This window comes from Barbus barbus (assembly GCF_936440315.1).
Source record: "Barbus barbus genome assembly, chromosome: 5".
Taxonomy (NCBI): domain Eukaryota; kingdom Metazoa; phylum Chordata; class Actinopteri; order Cypriniformes; family Cyprinidae; genus Barbus; species Barbus barbus.
In genome coordinates, this window is record NC_136733.1 from 18,762,118 (window position 1) to 18,783,140 (window position 21,023).

General features: G+C 36.8%; 3 protein-coding genes across 6 annotated transcripts in view; 2 read left to right on the forward strand and 1 right to left on the reverse strand.

Moving 5' to 3' along the window:
* Positions 1-21,023, forward strand: part of LOC306870239 (mucosa-associated lymphoid tissue lymphoma translocation protein 1-like) — a 1,002,100-nt gene that overhangs the window by 314,161 nt on the left and 666,916 nt on the right. The window lies entirely within an intron of this gene.
* On the reverse strand, positions 149-9,506 carry LOC306870346 (phosphatidylinositol polyphosphate 5-phosphatase type IV-like). 2 transcript variants are annotated; one of them, XM_079417568.1, is made up of 11 exons: positions 9,244-9,506; positions 7,118-7,968; positions 4,370-4,493; positions 4,188-4,285; positions 3,978-4,102; positions 3,273-3,392; positions 3,092-3,199; positions 2,846-3,007; positions 2,617-2,732; positions 2,406-2,542; positions 149-1,220 (listed from the first exon to the last, which is right to left on the reverse strand). In XM_079417568.1, exons 2-11 carry the CDS (start codon positions 7,906-7,908, stop codon positions 1,085-1,087), a joined length of 1,917 nt encoding a protein of 638 aa, XP_079273694.1. In that variant the 5' UTR covers positions 7,909-7,968; positions 9,244-9,506; the 3' UTR covers positions 149-1,084. The 2 variants fall into 2 exon arrangements, with proteins under 2 accessions (XP_079273694.1, XP_079273695.1); XM_079417569.1 differs by having other exon boundaries at positions 9,216-9,281.
* Positions 7,349-18,462, forward strand: LOC306870347 (putative peptidyl-tRNA hydrolase). 2 transcript variants are annotated; one of them, XM_079417571.1, is made up of 5 exons: positions 7,349-7,582; positions 15,704-15,923; positions 16,024-16,123; positions 16,231-16,276; positions 16,365-17,000. In XM_079417571.1, exons 1-5 carry the CDS (start codon positions 7,535-7,537, stop codon positions 16,623-16,625), a joined length of 675 nt encoding a protein of 224 aa, XP_079273697.1. In that variant the 5' UTR covers positions 7,349-7,534; the 3' UTR covers positions 16,626-17,000. The 2 variants fall into 2 exon arrangements, with proteins under 2 accessions (XP_079273697.1, XP_079273696.1); XM_079417570.1 differs by lacking the exon at positions 7,349-7,582 and adding an exon at positions 14,760-15,212 and having other exon boundaries at positions 16,365-18,462.

Genomic DNA, 21,023 nt, shown 5'->3' on the forward strand with positions numbered 1-21,023 from the left:
GCCTATTAAGATGATGGCAATGGTTGAATCTGTCAAGAGCAAAAATCCTCATGTTCTCAAAAAAATAAAGGTTTGATCCTTTGTATTCTTTTTTCATGTACAAATTCGGTTCAAAATATGTAATAGAAACAAATAAGAAATAACACCTCAAGTATGAGTTTTTGTATTATTTTACATAGTAAACAAACATAACAGGCTATTATTTGGTTTTAAACAGCAGAATGTACTTGAAGTCACTGAGGCAATCATGAGAAAGATCGCAGGCACTTTCAGTACAAACAGAACTGAAATTCATGATGTGAATGCGTGACTTACTATTACACCACAGTCACTGAGATCCATGCGCAAGCAACACCAATGCTATGGTCGTTCCTGCTCCCATACATATATCATGTGACATCAAGTAAGCTGAATTATATTGGATATGTTAAGGCAGTAAACTCAAGTATAGTCTGTGCCTCCTCGCTTAGATTTTGCACTCAGATGAACCCAAGGTCAGCCTCTCTACATGATACCACATTGACCTATCAATGATCATCCACAAATAAAAACAACTGCTAACACAAATTCTCCCCAGTTTTGCTGGTAATTATGCTACAGTACGATTCCCTTTTATAAAAGAGTACAACTGTTAGCAAAATGTTAGGTAATTCTTCAAAAAATGACTTTGGGAGCCAATCAAACAAGCAGGATCAGCTGCCTGGTACTGGTATGTGTTTACAGTATCAGTTAAAGCTGAGCTAATGGTTTAACAAGGCCATAAAACACTATCGGTTGAAACCATACACAGAAGAGACTGTAAGTTAAATACCAGAATATGAAATAATATAAAAAATGGATTAGGAATAACGGATGTACAGTACAGCTAACTTAATTTACTCCGGTCAGTATATTTTATAGATTTAGATCATATTTTAAAGTACCAGCTGTCCAGCTGCAGTCTTTTAGTCCCTGGACTGTGTACTTGACATCTGAGGTACCGAGTTATCCTTTGGTCCTGAAAGTCCAGCTTTCCAAGTCAGTACCTTGGTGTTTGAAATGATCAGTTTTAGCACCCTACGGCTCTCGCACACTGGTCCGCCGATCAGGATATGGTGCAAACCGTGCTGTTATTCTGGTTCTTCATGGCTGCCTCTCCCTTTTTCAGCTCCCTGGTGATTCTCCTTCGGATTCCTTCTAGGTACAGGCTCCTGTCAAACTGGCCAGCACCCAAAGGAATGCTGGGGAGGATAATACACCGATTCAGTGGTTTATTAAACCTACATGTTTTACAGAATAACATCCTGTGAAACATGAACAGACCACAAAACATTAACATTCCATTTCGGAAATTGATGAAAAGCTTGTGTCTACTAGAATAAATCACATGATTTGTTTTGTAAAATGACAGAAGGTGTCCCAGTGCTTTTGCTTCATTATCTTTGTAATGTAACATGGAACACCAATATACAAGAATTACATGAATGTGAATGTAGCGTTAACTGGTTAAAAGGTTTGCTCCAAACATTAATCTTCAAAACACAATGAATCTCTGGCAGTGAGCTTCCCATTTTTGATGAGCTATATGTAAGTGCTTTAATCAGTGTTTAACCTGATGCAGGAGCTCTTTGTGTAGAGGTCAAAAATGACCTTTTTTATTTTTTATTTATATGAATGTACTATATTTTAGTTTAACAATATTTTTATTTAATATTTTGTACTTTTAGGGAATTTTATAGCGCTAAATTATATTTATGCAATAGTTATCCATTTATTACCTGTTAACCACTTTTTGAGCATAGATCTGAAAATGAAATTTCCAGCTTAAACTGTCGCAAATAAGGAGAAACTTAAAGTTGGTCTCTTATGATTTGATGTTTATTATTATGAAAAATGCACAAAAATACTTCAATTTTAAATGAAATATATTTTCCAAAACATATTTTACTCTAAAACAGCAAGAAAATCAAGACCTAAAAAAGTTTTCCAAATTGATATCTCAAAACTCCCATTCGTTTCCAATGCAGTCATTTTTTACCGCTAGGAGTACAAGTGTGACTATTTTCAGGACCATTTGGTCTTTTTGAATTATGTCCATTACTTTTTTCTTTTTGTGTTCACATAGTACGTGCTAAATCCTTTACCAAGTTTCGTATCCTTCCGATGAAGAGCACAAAAGAGTTAATTATGGGTTAAATACCCTAAATTAGATCAGTTCAACATTTAAGGCCATCATGTCTCTTAAGAAGACTTGAATCAAACCGCTTGAATCATATGGATTACTTTTACAATGTCTTTATGAAATTTTTGAATCATGAAAGTTTTGGTGACATGGACAGAAATCTCAGGTTTTTGTTAAATATATCTAAATTTGTGTTTTGAAAATTAACGACATTAAGTCTAAGATGAACAACATCTACGCTTACTTGTCTCGACCTGGACGAAGTTTGACCTGAAACATGCCGATGACAGGCCGGTGATCTGATGTCTTAATGGACAAGCAAGACGTATACTTGACCACTTTAATGTCATCTGCTTGTCTGTTTCGATAAAGAATCCGGTCCTGTCAACAAATGAGGAACAATCATCAACTGTACTAAAGCGTATGCATGTTATGCAATTAGCAAGAAAGCTTACTGTATATGAGGGTGTTCTCTGCTTTGTGGTGGTGTCATAGACATCACAACCAATGTCAAACTTGTATGTGGGAGGAAAGTGAATAGATGCTTCCTGAAACCCTTTAAAAATGGAACCTGCAAATGCACAAATACAGATTCTAACTGTTATAGTACAAAGAATTCATATTTTTCCTTGAAGGGAGCATGTACATAAATTACACAGGACTGTAATTTTGCATCTAACTTACCTTCTTTCATCTCTTTCAGCAGCTGGTCATGTTGTAATAGTGGGCTCATATCTGCGCCCATAACCCGATTCAAAATGGCCTCCACCTCACCTCTGGCTTTATTCAGGCGGAAATTAAAATCTCCAAACCAGAAGACTTCATCAAAACGGGTTGTGACATCAGCTGAGAATGAGTGACAAATTTGATCATTCACAGAAAAATAAATACACTCTATATGACAAATGTGACAAATGCAGAAACACTCACATGTTGTGGAGCGGTAAGGGTTTGTATCTGGAAGGTTTCTAGGAAGAGCCAAAGCTTCTATGATCTTGTTGTAATCTAAGATCCTCTCATACACTTTAGAATCTCCAGCTGAAGCAAATACAAAGATGGTTGGGTTTATTTATAGTTTAAATAACTGGGTTGTTAAAAATATTATACTTACAAGTGAAATGGGATGTAATAAATAGGAAGGACGTCCCAAAGAAAGTGAAGCCGATACCCACAGCTCCTTTAGTCTTAATCTGAGATATAATTCTGGTTGTGACTGTAGCATGTTCCACCTCTGTAGTGGCAAAAAAGACAGCTATCTATTATATTATATTACATTGCATTATATTATTCAAAAATTTGGGGTCTGTAAGTTTAAAAAAAATAAATTAATACTTTTATTCAACAAGGTAACATTAAGCAAATGAAAAATTCATCGAAAATGGCAGTAAAGTTTATATACTATCATAAAAGCTGTTCACTTGAACTGGCAATATCATTGATAATTCAACACTGATAATACTAAAGTTTCTTGCACAGCAAATCAACATATTAGAATTATTTCTGGAGGATCATGTGACACCGAAGACTGACGTAATGGCTGCAACTTTGCATCACAGCAATAAATTATACTGATACATGATTTCTAATATTTTCTGATTTCTAATACATTAAAATAGAAAAAAAAAAAAAAAAAAAATATATATGTAATGATATTTTACAATATTACTGTTTTACTGTATTTTTGATTAAATAAATGCAGCCTTGGTAAGCATAAGAGACTTCTTTCAAAACATTAAAAATCCTACTGACCCTAAACTTTTGAACAGTACTGCATAACATATTATAGCATTTTAATATGAAGGAAAAAAAGCTCTACCTGAACAGAACCATATGAGGTCTCTCCTGACAAATACAGTGAGATAGAGAACGCCATGGGCTGCTGCGTACAGCATCACGTAATACGGCCCAAGAGTTTCCTGCAGGCGGATCTCCCACTCCCTCCTGTGGACAAACAGGAAGAGAGTAAATGTGCTGAGTATCAGAAACAGACTAAATAAACCCTGTGAAAAGCAACTCAAAGTCTTACCTATCCGGACACCCTTCCTGAACCCCTATAACGTAGACGTCCTGTGCAAAGTCTGTGTCGGTTGGGAGCAGCAGATCATCTAGGTTGTATGGAAGCCCCTGAGACCAAGAGTAAGAGCTTAGGCTACAGCTGCTATGTACTTAAACAAACAAATCTTTCGAAATGACAGTATTGTTCCACACCTTCTCCCCCTGCATGTTCCATGTGGCCACGTAGATACCGAGCCGTCTCTCAGGGAAGTAGCGGTCTAGCTCCTCTGCCCCCAGCAAGGCGCCGTTACCCAAAACACTGCCCTCCAAAAAGCTTCTAAAACCATAAGCAGGTACATTTTCAGGAAATAATAAATAAGAACAAAAGATTTGAGAAATGCTCCTTTTAGCATGTCACATAATACATTCTTATAAACTACATTATTTCATGAAGACAGAACAATTTTAAACTAAAGGATGAGTTTACCCAAATCTTTTGATGCGTGTGTGTGTGTGTGTGTGTGTATATATATATATATATATATATATATATATATATATATATATATATATACAGACACACACACACACATATATATATATATATATATATACACACAGTGGGGCAAATAAGTATTTGATACACTGCAAGTTTTCCCACTTACAAAGAATGGAGAGATCTGTAATTTTCATCGTAGGTACACCTCAACTGTGAGAAGACAGAATAGAAAAAAAAAAATCCAGAAAATCACATTGTATGATTTTTAAATAATTAACTTCCATTTTATTGCATGAAATAAGTACCCCCAATCTCCCTCGGACTGGGGCTCCATGCAAGATCTCGCCTCGTGGAGTATCAATGATCCTGAGAAAGGTGAGGAATCAGCCTAGAACTACACGGGAGGACCTGGTCAATGACCTGAAGAGAGCTGGGACCACAGTCTCAACGGTTACCATTAGTAACACACTACACCGTCATGGATTACAATCCTGCAGCGTGCGCAAGGTCTCCCTGCTTAAGCCAGCACATGTCCAGGCCCGTCTGAAGTTTGCCAAAGACCATCTGGATGATCCAGAGGAGGCATGGGAGAAGGTCATGTGGTCAGAGGAGACCAAAATATTACTTTTTGGTATAAACTCCACTCGCTGTGTTTGGAGGAAGGAGGATGAGTACAATCCCAAGAACACCATCCCAAACATGAAGCATGGGGGTGGAAACATCATGCTTTGGGGGTGCTTTTCTGCAAAGGGGACAGGACGACTGCACCGTATTGAGGGGAGGATGGATGGGGCCATGTATCGCAAGATTTTGGGCAACAACCTCCTTCCCTCAGTAAGAGCACTGAAGATGGGTCGTGGCTGGGTCTTCCAGCATGACAATGACCCCAAACACACAGCAAGGGCAACTAAGGAGTGGCTCCGTAAGAAGCATTTCAAGGTCCTGGAGTGGCCTAGCCAGTCTCCAGACCTGAACCCAATAGAAAATCTATGGAGGGAGCTGAAACTCCGTGTTGCCCAGCGACAGCCCCAAAACCTGAAAGATCTGGAGAAGACCTGTATGGAGGAGTGGGACAAAATCCCTGCTGCAGTGTGTGCAAACCTGCTCAAGAACTACAGGAAACGGCTGACCTCTGTAATTGTAAACAAAGGTTTCTGTACCAAATATTAAGTTCTATTTTTCTATTGTATCAAATACTTCTCATGCAATAAAATGGAAGTTAATTATTTAAATCATACAATGTGATTTTCTGGATTTTTTTTTTATATTCTGTCTCTCACAGTTGAGGTGTACCTACGATGAAAATTACAGATCTCTCCATTCTTTGTAAGTGGGAAAACTTGAAAAGTCGGCAGTGTATCAAATACTTATTTGCCCCACTGTATATATAAATATATTTTCCAGCATTTGTCATAAGGCATCCTTGCATTCTTTAAAATGGCATAATTGAAAACTGCATAATTTCAAGACAGAACAATTTTAAACTAAAGGATGGGAATATACATACATGATTACATTCATTCTTGCAAATACAAGCTATTTTTTTTTATGTTTATCAGCCAACATTAGAGAATTTTTTTTAATTCCTTTTCTTTATCGGATTCAGTAGCTAATAGGGACTGGGTATTTAATCGTTCATGCTCAGTTCCCTTGTTTTTACATGTTAATTACCTCAATTAATCCATTAAAGTAAATCTATAAACATTAATAATTTAATGAGCCTGTTAAGTGTAATCTTTAGCAAATCATTTAGTTTTTTTCATATTTTATGCCTAAATTTACTTGTAGCATTAATTGTTTAGTAAACTGTTTCACTTTTTATTATTTTACAATTGTCTTGTGTAAACTCCTGGTCAAAATATGATCTCATGGATGGAAAAGAACAACGAGAACATTCTTCAAAACATCTCCACTGATGTTCCACAGATGAAGACCATACAGATGGCGTTAATGACGACAATTGAATTTCTGAATTAGATTTTGTATTTCATCCTGCCCAAACATATCTCATGTCACCCTTCAAATAGAAGATGAATGCATGTTCTCCTGATGCAGTTTGACAGTTGCTGAACTAGCATCTCACTGATCCATTAATCCCCTTTGCATTCACACTGCTTCACCCTTCCTGTCCAATCTCTCTATAAACGTCCAGCTTCACTTTTCACTTCCCACAACTAAAGCTGTTCAGGTGATTCTGGAAGTAGCGACTTACTCCGGCAAGTGCCTGTGCTCATTCCTGCAGGAACAATAATCATGGTCTACTTCCTTGTGAAACATCAAATTTAATTTGGTTTATGCATTCACATAAAAATGTGGCTCGGACACTTAGGACCCTTTGGGAGGTAATCAAGGTGCCACATCATCCTGTGATCATGTCATCTTGATGCTGAAGATGGAGATCTGCTGAGCAGAACAGGCTGCAGAAAAGTAGAAACAAATTAATAATAATAAAAAACACTCACCTGTTTCTCACATCCCGGGGTCTGATGGGGTTCAGAATGCTATAGGTGGACTTCATGGAATGGACAGAGGCATTGTCTGACACCATGGTGTCCAACAGCCGGCTATCGCTCAGATTCCTCTGAAGCCTCTCCGACCGCCCCCTTCTCCCCACCGCACCGTAATCCAAACAATCCCTGTCAATCCGATTAGTTGTCCTTAAGGACGTGGAGGCTGTGCTGTTCTCCAGAGAGGGATATGTCCCAGTGGGCTGCAGTGGGGACAAAATAATTCTGGACGGTTTCAAACGCTCTTTATTCGGACCACTATGCTCATTGTCAGTCTCGGAGAAGCTACCGGTCCTAATCCTGAATGACGGTGTCTCCAGGGGTGGGAGATCGAGGGGACGTCTGGAGGCAAGGCCTTGGCCATTTGATGAGATGTCGTCTTTAAGCGAATCGGTGGAAGAGCCCGTCTCGCCTGGGTCGGTGAGACTCTCCTGGCTGTTCCTCAATCTTCTCCCCATCAACTTCTCATCAAATGAGATGTTTTTAACCCCCATTCCCAATCCCACGGGCTTCGGAAGAGAGGGAGGTCGAGGCTGAAATGGACTAAGTTTGGCGTCCTTGTTATGCTCATCCTGAAGTAGTTTGGCACCTTCATATGGCTTCTTGATGTCTTTGAGCTCCTCCTTGTTGCTCTTCTCTGTCCACGGGTCTACACTTAGAACAGTAATATCTGCTTTACAAGCTGGTTCTCCTGACCTGAGTTCTGTGGGGTTAAATGGGACGATGCTGTCTCCATGCTCACTCATCCTATAGGCAGACTTAGTTTTAGATGTAAACAAGTCCCATGATACTCAGATGATTACATCCTGTGGAGACAGTGAGGAGATTATTTTGATGATTTATTATGCCAATTATGTCTTTCGATTAAGAGATATTTCACTTATTGCTCAATTACGCAACATTCCACATCTTGCCCAATATTGGATTAAAATATAAAAGTTATAATACAAACCTTATTCAGAACAATTTAAATAAATGGGTTTTGAATCATTTCTAAATATTACAAGGGACCACTTCCTTAAATATATAGGCAGCTAGCTTACATATTTTTATGTTTGAAATATTATAAGACTTTTTTTTCACCTGTTTTCAACACAATATATTTTTGCTCTTATTTGTCATTGCACTAAAGTCAAAACATATTATTAAAATACTTCCTCGAAAAAAATCTGTTTTGTGTAAAGTTAACAGCGTATATTTTGCAAATATTATTTCTGTGATAAATTGCTGTGTGCTCTTTTGAAAGTCCTTTTATATAAAAGCATCTGCTAAATGCATAAATATAAATGTAGTTTTGTACACTAAATAATAGTTTTCTTCAACCTAATATTAAAATATTATATTAGAAAATTCAGGTCTATAGATTTTTCTTTGTTTCATAAAAATGTTATTTAAAACTACCTATAAACAACAAATTATGAAAACATTGTCCCAAAACAGCTTTACCTGGATTACAACACTATAAAAATAAGAAACATACATCTTGTAAAATCTTTCTTATTTATTTTAATTTGTCTGTTGACCCCCTAACACACATCAGTAAGAAAAATCGGTTTAATTTTGAAATTTAAAACACAAACCTAGTATTAACAGCTTATAAGAGGTAAGAGGAAGAAACACACAATCCATGAACAATTAGCTGTTGCAGTCCTTCGTTATACTGCATGAAAAACATTAATGGATAAACAATCATTTAAACATCTATGAAACTGTCTAATTAGCAACATACATCCATGAATTAACGTTAGTGGGCGTCGTAAATTAACAACATTATCAACAACAAACAATAGGCTAATATTAACAACGTTACTGTACAAACAGTACCACAAAAACATAGCTATTATTAAAAAACAACCTCAGAGCAAACGTGAACTTAAACTAAGACTAAAATGTATTAATAGTGAACTCTGATGAGAGCTGTCTGAAATCTGTCACACATCCGTTAGCTATCGCTACAATTAAAATGTAGCGTTTTTATCTTTGCAAAATATAAATATACATTTATGTGAAGAATAAAATGTCATATTCTGAGAGTGAAACCGCTCTCCGTTACCTCTGTTTCGCTGAAGAAGCAAACTTACTTGACTTCCTTAGCAACGCCAGGCAGCCAGCAGCTAATAAAGAGGGTGTGCTGCCGGTCAGCAGCAGTGTGTTATTGAACTGCGCCATCTTGCGTCTCTATTATTTTCCCAAACAAGTGGAAACCAAATATAATGTTTTAAAAATCAGCCGCTGAAAACTATAAACGTTCTTGTTGTTAGTTTGAAAAGTCATGCTACTAGTGAGTTAATAGCCTACTGAAGAACTACATTTTGCTGTTATTTGCTGTGCCACCAGCTTATGCAAAAATTAATTGGCACGTGGAAGGTTTTGAATTAAAAAGATTATATTAATTACTCACTAAAGAACCTGAACACATTTGAGATGAACTGGAAAAACGAGCCATATCCCATCATTCAGTAACAGTCATAACTCGGCTCAAAGATCATGACAAAAAAATAGAGGAAAGCGGGGATTTAACCAAAATATAACAGATTTATTTAACAAACAAAATAATAATTGAACACAAATACCGGCAAACAAATTACACAAACTCCCTACACACACACCACAAAAAAAGTTGAGAAGCTTTTATAATGAGGAAAGACTCCGTCCCATCCCCTTTGGATTATTAATTTTGTGTATTACGTAAAACTTACCATGCACATGAAATGTTAAAATTATCTACTTATGATATTTAAGAACTAACGTTGATTGGCCAATCAGAGTTCAGTACTGTAACAAGCGGAAGCAATTACGTCACTTTTCGCGCAAAATGGTTCAATCACAACTTTAGAAGATCTAAAGACAACAGAAGCTATGAATTTTCCTTGATTAGAATTTAAAGACATTTTCTTGACATAATGTAGCCTATGTGTGCATGTGAGCCACTGTGAGGGACTGAGAGACAATAGGAGAGCTGACATGATCCAGCTTTGAAATAAATAAAAAACACATCTTGAGAGTCCAAAAGCATTCACTGCGCGATGAAGCCCATTAGAATAGAGTTAGAATGCCTTTATAATTCCAGCAATGAAACAAAAAATACCTATGTATGAGTTTTTACGTTTTTATATTCATTGCACAAGCAATGTACTTTTCTGTATATCAGCACATGCGCGCGAGGCTGCAAGCACAAATGTGCTATTAGTTTTACACAACACTGTGAGTGAATGAATCAGTTTTTGAACGAATTGTTTGATGTGAATGATTCAGTAAATCATTTATTAAAACAGGGACTTACTGCCACCTACTGGCGGTTTTATTGTCATATTTATTTATCCATGACAGACCCAAGGTGCCAACACAAAAACACATTCAGCAAAATATTGTTTAATTATCAATATTGACCAAAACTCCTCTATTTCAGGCCCCAGAAGGAAAAAAAACGTATAAATAATAGTTCATTTAATAAGGCTATTTTTTTTTTCATTAAATAGAAACCTTTTTAAAAATGAGACCAATTTTGTAATCATTGTGTAAAATAAGCCACAGGACCCCAATAATTCTATTTTGTATTTTATTAATATTATTATTATTTTTTATTTAATAATTTTAATACTAATTATACATTTCATAGTGTTTTATGCATTTTTATATTTATTCCAAAATAATAACTAAAGGCAGTAACAATTTGAACAATATTCTGGAAACAATACGGTTTCATTAGTTACTTTAGTTAACATGAACTAAGAATAAGCCATAGCCTACTTCAACAGCATTTATTAATCTTAGTTAATATGCATTTCAACATTTACTAATGCATTATTAAAATCAAAAGTTGTGTTTGTTAACATTAGTTTATGTACTGTGAACTAACATGAACTAACAATGAACTGTATTTGTATTAACTAATGTAAACAAAGATTAATAGGCTAAATACTGTAATAAATGCTCATTGTTTGTTCATGTTGAATTAAATGACACCTTATTGTAAAATGTTACCAATATTTTTTATTTGTGAACTGATGCTCAGCTGTTCTTTTGAATAGTCAACTTATTTTCGGGTCATCGTCATAAAATCAATGTAAACACTGCCACAGACACGAAGATATATCTTTCATTTCATCACACTGAATGCTCACTCAAAACTGACGCAGTCATCACGTTTTCAGACGTCTTATATATATATATATATATATATATATATATATATATATATATATATATATATATATATATATATATATATATATATATATATATATATATATATATATATACAATCATGGTCAGAATTATTAGTAAATATGATCAAAGATGGCTGTGAAAATTAATCTGCATTGTTAATCCTTTTGATCTTTTATTTAAAAAATGTACAAAAATCTAACCTTTCATTGGATAATAAGAATTTAAAATAGAAGCCAGTCCCATTTGAAGTTCCAGTCGTGTCTGATAACTGAATATGCTGGAGTTTGTTTTTGGATGATCTAGGATAATTTTTCTTGACTGCTCTAGCTCTTTTCTTAAAGCCACTTCACTAATTTGTGAAGCTCAGTTATCTTTTGCTGCACATCAGAAATATATTCTTTGGTTTTTCTCATTGTGATGGATGATTAAGGGAATTTGGGCTTTGTTTTCCCTCCTATTTATATTTCTGTGAAACCGGAAGCCATGGCTGGATAATTTCAGCTGTCACTTCAGTTGCTTTATATATATATATAGGCTATAGGTGAAGGTGAATACTTACATGCACTTTCAGTATAAAAGCTATTTATATATATATAACTCCCAATGATTTACGTATTACAAACCCGATTCCAAAAAAGTTGGGACACTGTACAAATTGTGAATAAAAACAGAATGCAATGATGTGGAAGTTTCAAATGTCAATATTTTATTCAGAATACAACATAGATGACATCAAATGTTTAAACTGAGAACATTTATAATTTTAAGGGAAAAATAAATTTATTTTAAATTTCATGGCATCAACACATCTCAAAAAAGTTGGGACAAGGCCATGTTTACCAATATGTGGCATCCCCTCTTCGTTTTATAACAGTCTGAAAACGTCTGGGGACTGAGGAGACAAGTTACTCAAGTTTAGGAATAGGAATGTTGTCCCATTCTTGTCTAATACAGGCTTCTAGTTGCTCAACTGTCTTAGGTCTTCTTTGTCGCATCTTCCTCTTTATGATGCGCCAAATATTTTCTATGGGTGAAAGATCTGGACTGCAGGCTGGCCATTTCAGTACCCGCATCCTCCTTCTACGCAGCCATGATGTTGTAATTGATGCAGTATGTGGTCTGGCATTGTCATGTTGGAAAATGCAAGGTCTTCCCTGAAAGAGACAACGTCTGGATGGGAGCATATGTTGTTCTAGAACTTGGATATACCTTTCAGCATTGATGGTGCCTTTCCAGATGTGTAAGCTGCCCATGCCACACGCACTCATGCAACCCCATACCATCAGAGATGCAGGCTTCTGAACTGAGCACTGATAACAACTTGGGTTGTCCTTGTCCTCTTTAGTCCGGATGACATGGCGTCCCAATTTTCCAAAAAGAACTTCACATTTTGATTCGTCTGACCACAGAACAGTTTTCCACTTTGCCACAGTCCATTTTAAATAAGCCTTGGCCCAGAGAAAACGCCTGCGCTTCTGGATCATGTTTAGATATGGCTTCTTTTTTGACCTATAGAGTTTTAGCCGGCAACGGCGAATGGCACGGTGGATTGTGTTCACCGACAATGTTTTCTGGAAGTATTCCTGAGCCCATGTTGTGATTTCCATTACAGTAGCATTCCTGTATGTGATGCAGTGCCGTCTAAGGACCCGAAGATCACGGGCATCCAGTATGGTTTTCCGGCCTTGACCCTTACGCACAGAGATTGTTTCAGATTCTCTGAATCTTTGGATGATATTATGCTCTGTAGATGATGATAACTTCAAACTCTTTGCAATTTTTCTCTGAGAAACTCCTTTCTGATATTGCTCCACTATTTTTTGCCGCAGCATTGGGGGAATTGGTGATCCTCTTCCCATCTTGACTTCTGAGAGACACTGCCACTCTGAGAGGCTCTTTTTATACCCAATCATGTTGCCAATTGACCTAATAAGTTGAAAATTTGTCCTCCAGCTGTTCCTTATATGTACATTTAACTTTTCCGGCCTCTTATTGCTACCTGTCCCAACTTTTTTGGAATGTGTAGCTCTCATGAAATCCAAAATGAGCCAATATTTGGCATGACATTTCAAAATCAACATTTGATATGTTATCTATATTCTATTGTGAATAAAATATAAGTTTATGAGATTTGTAAATTATTGCATTCCTTTTTTATTCGTAATTTGTACAGTGTCCCAACTTTTTTTGGAATCGGGTTTGTACATAAAGAGATGTGTCTGTTTCTGTGCAGGTTAATAGTACTGTTGTCATGAATCCTACCCATGAACTTCTGTTCACTCACCACCAGAGGTCACTCGCTCTCCACATTGACCCTTGCACGACACTATAACTGTTGCACGTCACCGCCGGGCTACAATTCCCATCATCCACTGCACTGATAACACACACACAGCTGATTGCACTGATCACACAGCTGCCTGATTCCCATCACACAAATTACTTAAGCCATGGACTTCCTCAGTCAGATTGCAGAGTATTGTCTGTGTTTATCGCTCTCCAAGTGACAGCACATTACGGAGCCATTTCCAGTCATAGTTTCTAGGCTAGTCTTGAATTCTCGCCTGTGTATCTTGGATTAACCCTTTGCCTTGCCGTTCGGACTGTGTTTGCACCTCGTTTGGACTATTGCTCATGTTATTGTATTGCCCCTCTTCTCAAGCCCTCTGGATATTGTTCATCGCTCAAAGACCCGCTTGCCCTTGGATCTCTGTCTTGCCTGTGTTATACCTGTTTGCTGATGTTCTGACCCTGCCTGTATTTTTGATCACGTCTTGGAATAAAGCTTGCAAATGGATCCGTACGTCTTCACATCTCGTTCGCCCTGTAACAACTTGTTGCTATAATACATTATATATTAATATATAATATAAGTATCTAAATATTTAGCTTAAAAGATATGTATAGTGAGCTTCTAAAATGGTCAAAAAAACCTGTTATCGCCATCCACATTATTTAATATTTCAGTTTGACTTACTATTTCACACCGTTGTTGGATGGACCGAGGCTAATGTTACGCTTTGCCCTGATATTTTGCTCGTTCTGGGGGATTTTACAGGTGAAATCTGGCAATCGAATGAACAAACATGAGTCAGTCTATGTGGATTAGCAGAAACTGTAGAGGATGTATTAATATATTGCACTGCTTATTAAAAGGAAAAGAAATTTCTGGTGGAAGAGTTAAAAGAAATGGAGATCGGAGATATTACACTTAAGAAACTGCTGAATAATGTCTTGGACAATTATAGAGTATATAAAGCATTAATGAAATATTTAAGAACGGTAATCTGTTTAATAGGATTTAGAAGCCACTTTATTATTATTACTATTTTTTCTTTTCTTTTCGCTTTGTCTTTCTTCTTATTCCATCAATGATCCACACTCCAGCTCAGTAGGTGGCGGGAATGCATCATTCTATTTGTTTGCCAACCGCCATAAAAAGCCAGACGAAGAAGAAGAACGCAATGGGCTCCCACTGATCCATGCGAATGAATAACAAATCCAATCGCAAACAAAACTTATTCAAATCAATACATATGCCCGATAGATATAAGTTGCCGTTGCTGTTCTTTGGATCTACGATTATTTCGTGATATGAAAGTCCACATTTGAGATCTGTCTGATGAGAGTCGTTTCGAAACTGTATCACAGACCGGTATCGTAAACTTTACACTCACCACGACTCATAATGAGTCAAATTGAGTAACACCGCATTGCGATGCGAGGTAAAGTCTGGGCTGCTGTGACACAAGCGTTCAAACTGCCAATGGCTCTCATAAAATGGATGATAACAAAACGGATCAATCGAGTGTTGATGAGCACGCTGCCATCACCGAAGATAGCTGGACAAACGACAGCTGACTGTAGTAGAAGGAAAATGGTATTTACTTGCCATTAACATGTTATGATAAACCGTTTTAACCTGTGTTCCTTAAAAATAGTGCCTGTTTAATAAACGCTATTAATCCAGTTTAGTGACTTTTTCAATAAGGCTGTTCGTTAAAGTGCTTATTCATTATATTCTAGTTGCCAATTCTTACAGCAGTGAGTTTTCAATTGGTCACGACACGAATACTCAAGAAAATTAATATATATATATTTGTATCTTCAGTGACACATAAATTTGTATATAACTTGTACTGTATAACCAGTTTATTTGAAACTAGTTGGTTAATATTCCTCTTGTTAGCCAAGTAGTATATTACAAGCAACTCATTTAGCACAATAAACATTTATATGAAGCAATAAGTCAAAAAGGAATTGGCTAATGAAAGAGGGCTAAGAATAACTGCCAGAATAGGTACTAGTGTCTGTTAAGTGTGTATATAAACCTATGACTGAATCACATTGTGTATTGCTGTTGTGTTTCAGGTTGTCGGGCTGGGAAACCCTGGCATGAATGGCTCTCGACATAGTGTTGGTATGGCTGTGCTCACAACGTTAGCTGAACGTTTGGGAGCGCCGGATAGCTGGAGATCTAACCGACAAGTTTCAGGGGAGGTCATTGTGACACAACTTCAAGATATCCAGTTGATTCTTCTTCGTCCCAAGTTGCTCATGAACATCAATGGTGTGAGTGTGGCAAAAGCAGGTGAGATGTATTGTCTATAACACTGTAATATTTTTCCACCTTCCTCGTTTCAATCCTTGGAACTCTAAATTTATTTCTTTATTTTTATTAATTGTTGCAGCCAGCAAATATTTAATTTCACCCAAACATATTCTCTTGATTCACGATGAGCTTGACAAACCACTTGGAAAGTTCGGCATCAAACATGGTGGAAGTGCAAGGTGAATAAAAACTTGTCATCAGATTTTTTGTATTAATAACTTTTTTTTTCTGTCTTGATATGTATATTGAGTTAATTGGTGACTGTTCCATATTTTCATCCTCTCAGGGGTCACAATGGTGTGAGATCATGTGTGGACTGCCTTCATACTGATGTAAGTTAGCAAGTATTTTCTAGAGCAACACATCAGCTGAAGTGATTTGCTGTGGAAATTCAACAACACATGCTGATTGTTCCCGCAGGTGATGCCACGGTTGCGTATCGGTATTGGGCGACCATCGGGTAAAATGCCTGTCGACCGTTATGTTTTGGGACGTTTTTCACAAGAGGAACAAAATGTTCTAGACTCTGTCATGAAGCAGAGTGTAGATTTTCTGCTGACATATATCACAGACTCGCAACCCCAGACTTCTCCAGCAGAGGGAAGAAGAGTGTCACATAAAAATAAAGCCAGGACGCTTTCACCACCTCAGGACACCACAGAAGAACAGAAACAGAACTGACCTACACACCAGATGTTTGATAACCTTCTTTTCTGAAGGAGTTGTTTTGTTCTGATGCCCAGAAGAGGGAAGGACATTGTCATAAAAGATAAAACCAAAACTGACATCAATGCAGTCATTTTTGATAACTTGAGCTTTGTTAGGTCTCTGCCATATTTTGAGGTTCAGTATATTGGGAGGCAGCAGCTTGCTCTATTAAAGTACCTATAACAGGTTTTCCCAAATTTGGATTTGCACACCCCTAGAGGTTTCTGGAGGAAATCAAGATTCAAGATTTTTATTTGTCACATACACAATTATACAGGGTATAACCAGCAGTGAAATGTAGGTCAGGTCCGCTCCAAGGACAGTGCAATTATAAAGTATACAAATATTAAGAAAAAGAAAAGTAGAAAAAATAAGAGAATAAAATAAAATAAAAGATAAAAAAATATAAATATAAATGTACAGGTCAGTATGTTGTTGACTTAAATAGTAATAAAGAGGAATGTGCAAAACGTTGTCCAGGGTATTTAAATAGCAGCAATATGAGGTAGAGAAAAATTATGAATAGCTATTGATATAGTGGTATATACATGGAGTCATGTGATATTATGACACAGAGTTAGAGTTTAGGAGCCTGATGGCCTGGGGGAAGAAGCTCCTCCTAAGTCTATCAGTTTTTGCCACCAGGCTATGGAAGCGCTTACCAGATGGAAGCAAAGTGAATAGACGGTTACCAGGGTGATTTGAGTCCTTGATTATTTTGACAGCTCTATTTTTTGCGTTTGAGGTAGATGTGCTGCAGAGAGGGGAGAGCAGACCCTGAGATGCGCTCAGCTAAGCGCACAACTCTCTGTAGTGCTTTGCAGTCCTGATTGGAGCTGTTTCCATACCACACTGAGATGCACTGAGTCAATACACTTTCTATGGTCCCTGAATAGAAAGTTTTCAGGATTGCTGGTGAGACCCTGAATTTCCTGTCACAGATGGTACAGTCTTTGCCTGGCTTTCTTAACCTGTGTTTGATGTGTGTAGTCCAAGTCAGGTTCTCGGAGATGTTTACACCGAGGTACTTGAAGCTACTCACCCTCTCCACAGGGGTCCCACTGATCCTGAGAGGAGATTAGGGCTGCTGCTGTCTCTTCCTAAGTCCATGATCAGCTCTTTAGTTTTGCTCACATTCAGAGAGAGACAGTTGTCCTGGCACCATGATGTGAGTCTCTCTACCTCATCCAAGTGGTAGAGGTGAGGTAGAGTCTCTCTACCTCATCCAAATGCAGAAAATTCAGTAAATTAGAAATACCAATGCAGTATTTCAGTAAAAATGAATAAGGCTTATAAAAACATGTAAAATGGATTAAAATAAAACAACCATAAGTAAATAAAGAACAGAAATTTGGCAAGTGAACATGTAAGGAAACATTCTGTATACTTCGAAAGGTCACGTCACATATTTCATCAAATATGTAATTTTTTCATAGGTGTCAATTTAGCAAAACAGTTTGGAAGCCCCTGGTGTAAAACCTGGACAACACAAACCTCACTATGATCCTCTAGTGTCATTTCATGTGATTGGGTGTTTTGAAATTCATTCAATGCACCATATTGTGGTGTTTTCCTCATGATGTTTAACGAGAGGTTTCCAAATACTTCAAACATTTCTGATATTCAGAGAATTGTGTTCTCTCAGAAATGTGTGCTTGAATGTTTAATATGAGAATGCACCAAAAATCTGTTGTTAAATCAGTTTTTTTCCTCCTTTTATAAATCGCTATGGAACAAAGTGTCTGCTAAATGTAGAAATGTAAACGTTTTTTTAAACTTGCCAAAAAAGAGTGTTTTAAAATAAATATGATGCAAAATAGTCCTCTGGCATGTCCACATGATCTTTAAAAAGCAATTTTCTTTTTGGAGAACAGTGGCTTTCTTCTTGTAACTCGGCTATGCACACCATGGTTGCTCAGTGTTCTCCTGATGGTGGGCTCATGAACATTAACATTAGTCAATGTGAGAAAGGCCTTTAGTTGCTTAGAAATTACTCTGGGAACTTTTGCTACCTCGCAGACTATTACACGTTCTTGAATTTCCTCCATTTGTACACAGTCTGTGTGACTGGATTTGTGGAGTCCAAACTCTTTAGAGATGGTTTTGTAACCTTTTCTAGCCTGATGAGCAACATCAACTCTTTTTCCGAGGTCCTCAGTAATCTCCTTTGTTCGTGACATGATTCACTTCTACAAACATGATCAGACTTTGCTAGATCCCTGTTCTTTGAATAAAACAGGTCACGTTCTGATATTTGAGTCATTGCACTGACTGCAAACACCTCTGCACAGATGCACTCTAATTTCACCTTTAAATTAACTGCTAATCCAAGAAATGCACATACTTTTGGCACTCACAGACATGCAATATTGGATCATTTTCCTGAATAAATAAGTGACAAAGAAAATCTTTTTGTCTCATTTGTTTGACTGGGTTCTCTTTGTTTACTTTCAGGATCTGATTATGTTTTGGGTCATATTTATGCAGAAAAATAGAAAATTCTAAAGGGTTCACAAACTTTCCAGCAGCACTATAAATAGAGTCACTTGTTTCGTTATTGAATTAATAATGGCTGAATGAACACTCAATCAACAAAACACGTTCTATGCAACTCAAATGCAACAACACGTATATTATACATGAAGGAATCACTTTCATATCTTTCTGCCAGATGTTATTAGGCTTCGTGGACTGTCCAGGCAAAAAGTTTCATTACACTTAAAAAAAAACATTCTTCATTGGGCTCAGCCCAATTATTAAATTATGAAGCCACTCATGTAATTAACACTATAACTGATTAAAAGGATAAAATGACCAAGTAATAATGTTATTATAATAATTAATCATTTGTAATCTGAACCAGTGCTGTTTGGAGATTTCTGACAGATGTAGAGAATCCAAATCAAAGCTGTGCCATACAAAGGTTTCCATCAAAACTAAAAAAAACTTCAAAGACAATATCACTTGTGAAAGATTGTCAACATTCCAGCGACACTGACAAATGCGTTTTCCCTGAGCAATCCTTTACAATGGATCATTCTCAGCTTCTCTGAATGGTCAGGATTTCTTGGTCCACTCTCAGCCCCAACAATACTAAAGGTCAGAGGTTACTGGCACGGCTGGACACACAGCTCACACAAAAGTGCAAATTTATTCAGGGTAATGTTCTAAGCCTACTAGGGGGTCTTCCCTGTTTTACAAAAATATTTAAAGTAATACACAACGCCTAAAATAGATCTCAGTATACTGGAAGTCATTTTACACAATTGAGTATTTTTATATAGCCTAGTGTTTAAAAAAAAATTGTAAACTCAGTTCAGAGCCCTCTTAAATTTGATCATTTAATAGTGAATTGTCTTCCAAACCTATTTTTAATAGTTAAAAAAATATATATTTTAAAACATTGCTATAAAATTGTATGATTTATTAATCACAGTATTTGTTGGCCTAAAAAGTGGTCTGTTATTTATGTCACCTTTAATATATATATTATTTTAAAAAAAAAATGTTGTGTCTCCAAATTGTTTGGCTGTTTAAATAAAAGCCTAATATGATAAACCTCTATTTTTTCCTGAGCAATAGTTCAATGGATTTTTTGTAGTCAATATTTTAAGGTGTATGGCTATACAGAAATGAACTTTTAACTTGAGAAAAAGTCACTATAAAAAGTTTGACAAATAATAACCTGGTTAAATATAAGGTTTAAAAATAAATAAATTATATATATATAAACTGCTTTAAGTAACCTATCATGAATGAAACACTTGCGATGGTTCTTATTTTTATATGCTATTGATCTTTTCCTATATTTTAATGTTTGCAGCCTGTAAAAACACTTTACTTATGAAGTGTCCATGAACGAGTCCTTTGTGGTAAAGTGCCAGGTAATCCCGTCCACGAGTGGCTTTTGAGAGAAGGGAAACGTCATCGAGGACACAATGCGTAATGGCACAGTAGACACTGCTGGATTGTAATCGCAATGGGCAAAAAATAGAGTGTTGTTTCTTTAAGAGGTTGCTGGTCCCAGCGCAGCTGCTGGTCACTACGCCGATTGAGACAGTGGATACTCATCCCCTTCTCACCACAATGGCCATTTATCACTCACTGGTGTGTTATTCAAATCTCGTACCAAGCGACCACCGACCCCACTCTCGCCCTCGCCGTTTATTTAGAAAGCTGCGCAGTTGTCACGCGAGCCTCCGCGCATCCTTTAGCCAGAAACGCTGCCAGTGTTTTTTGCTCCTCATTTACATCAGTCCTCTGGATGGGAGTGATAAAAGCCTATAGCCTAAATGAATTTCGATCCTCACTCGAAGCATTGTGAGGGTCGCGCGCATCGTGTCTTGAACACGCTGAAGAACTTTATTTATT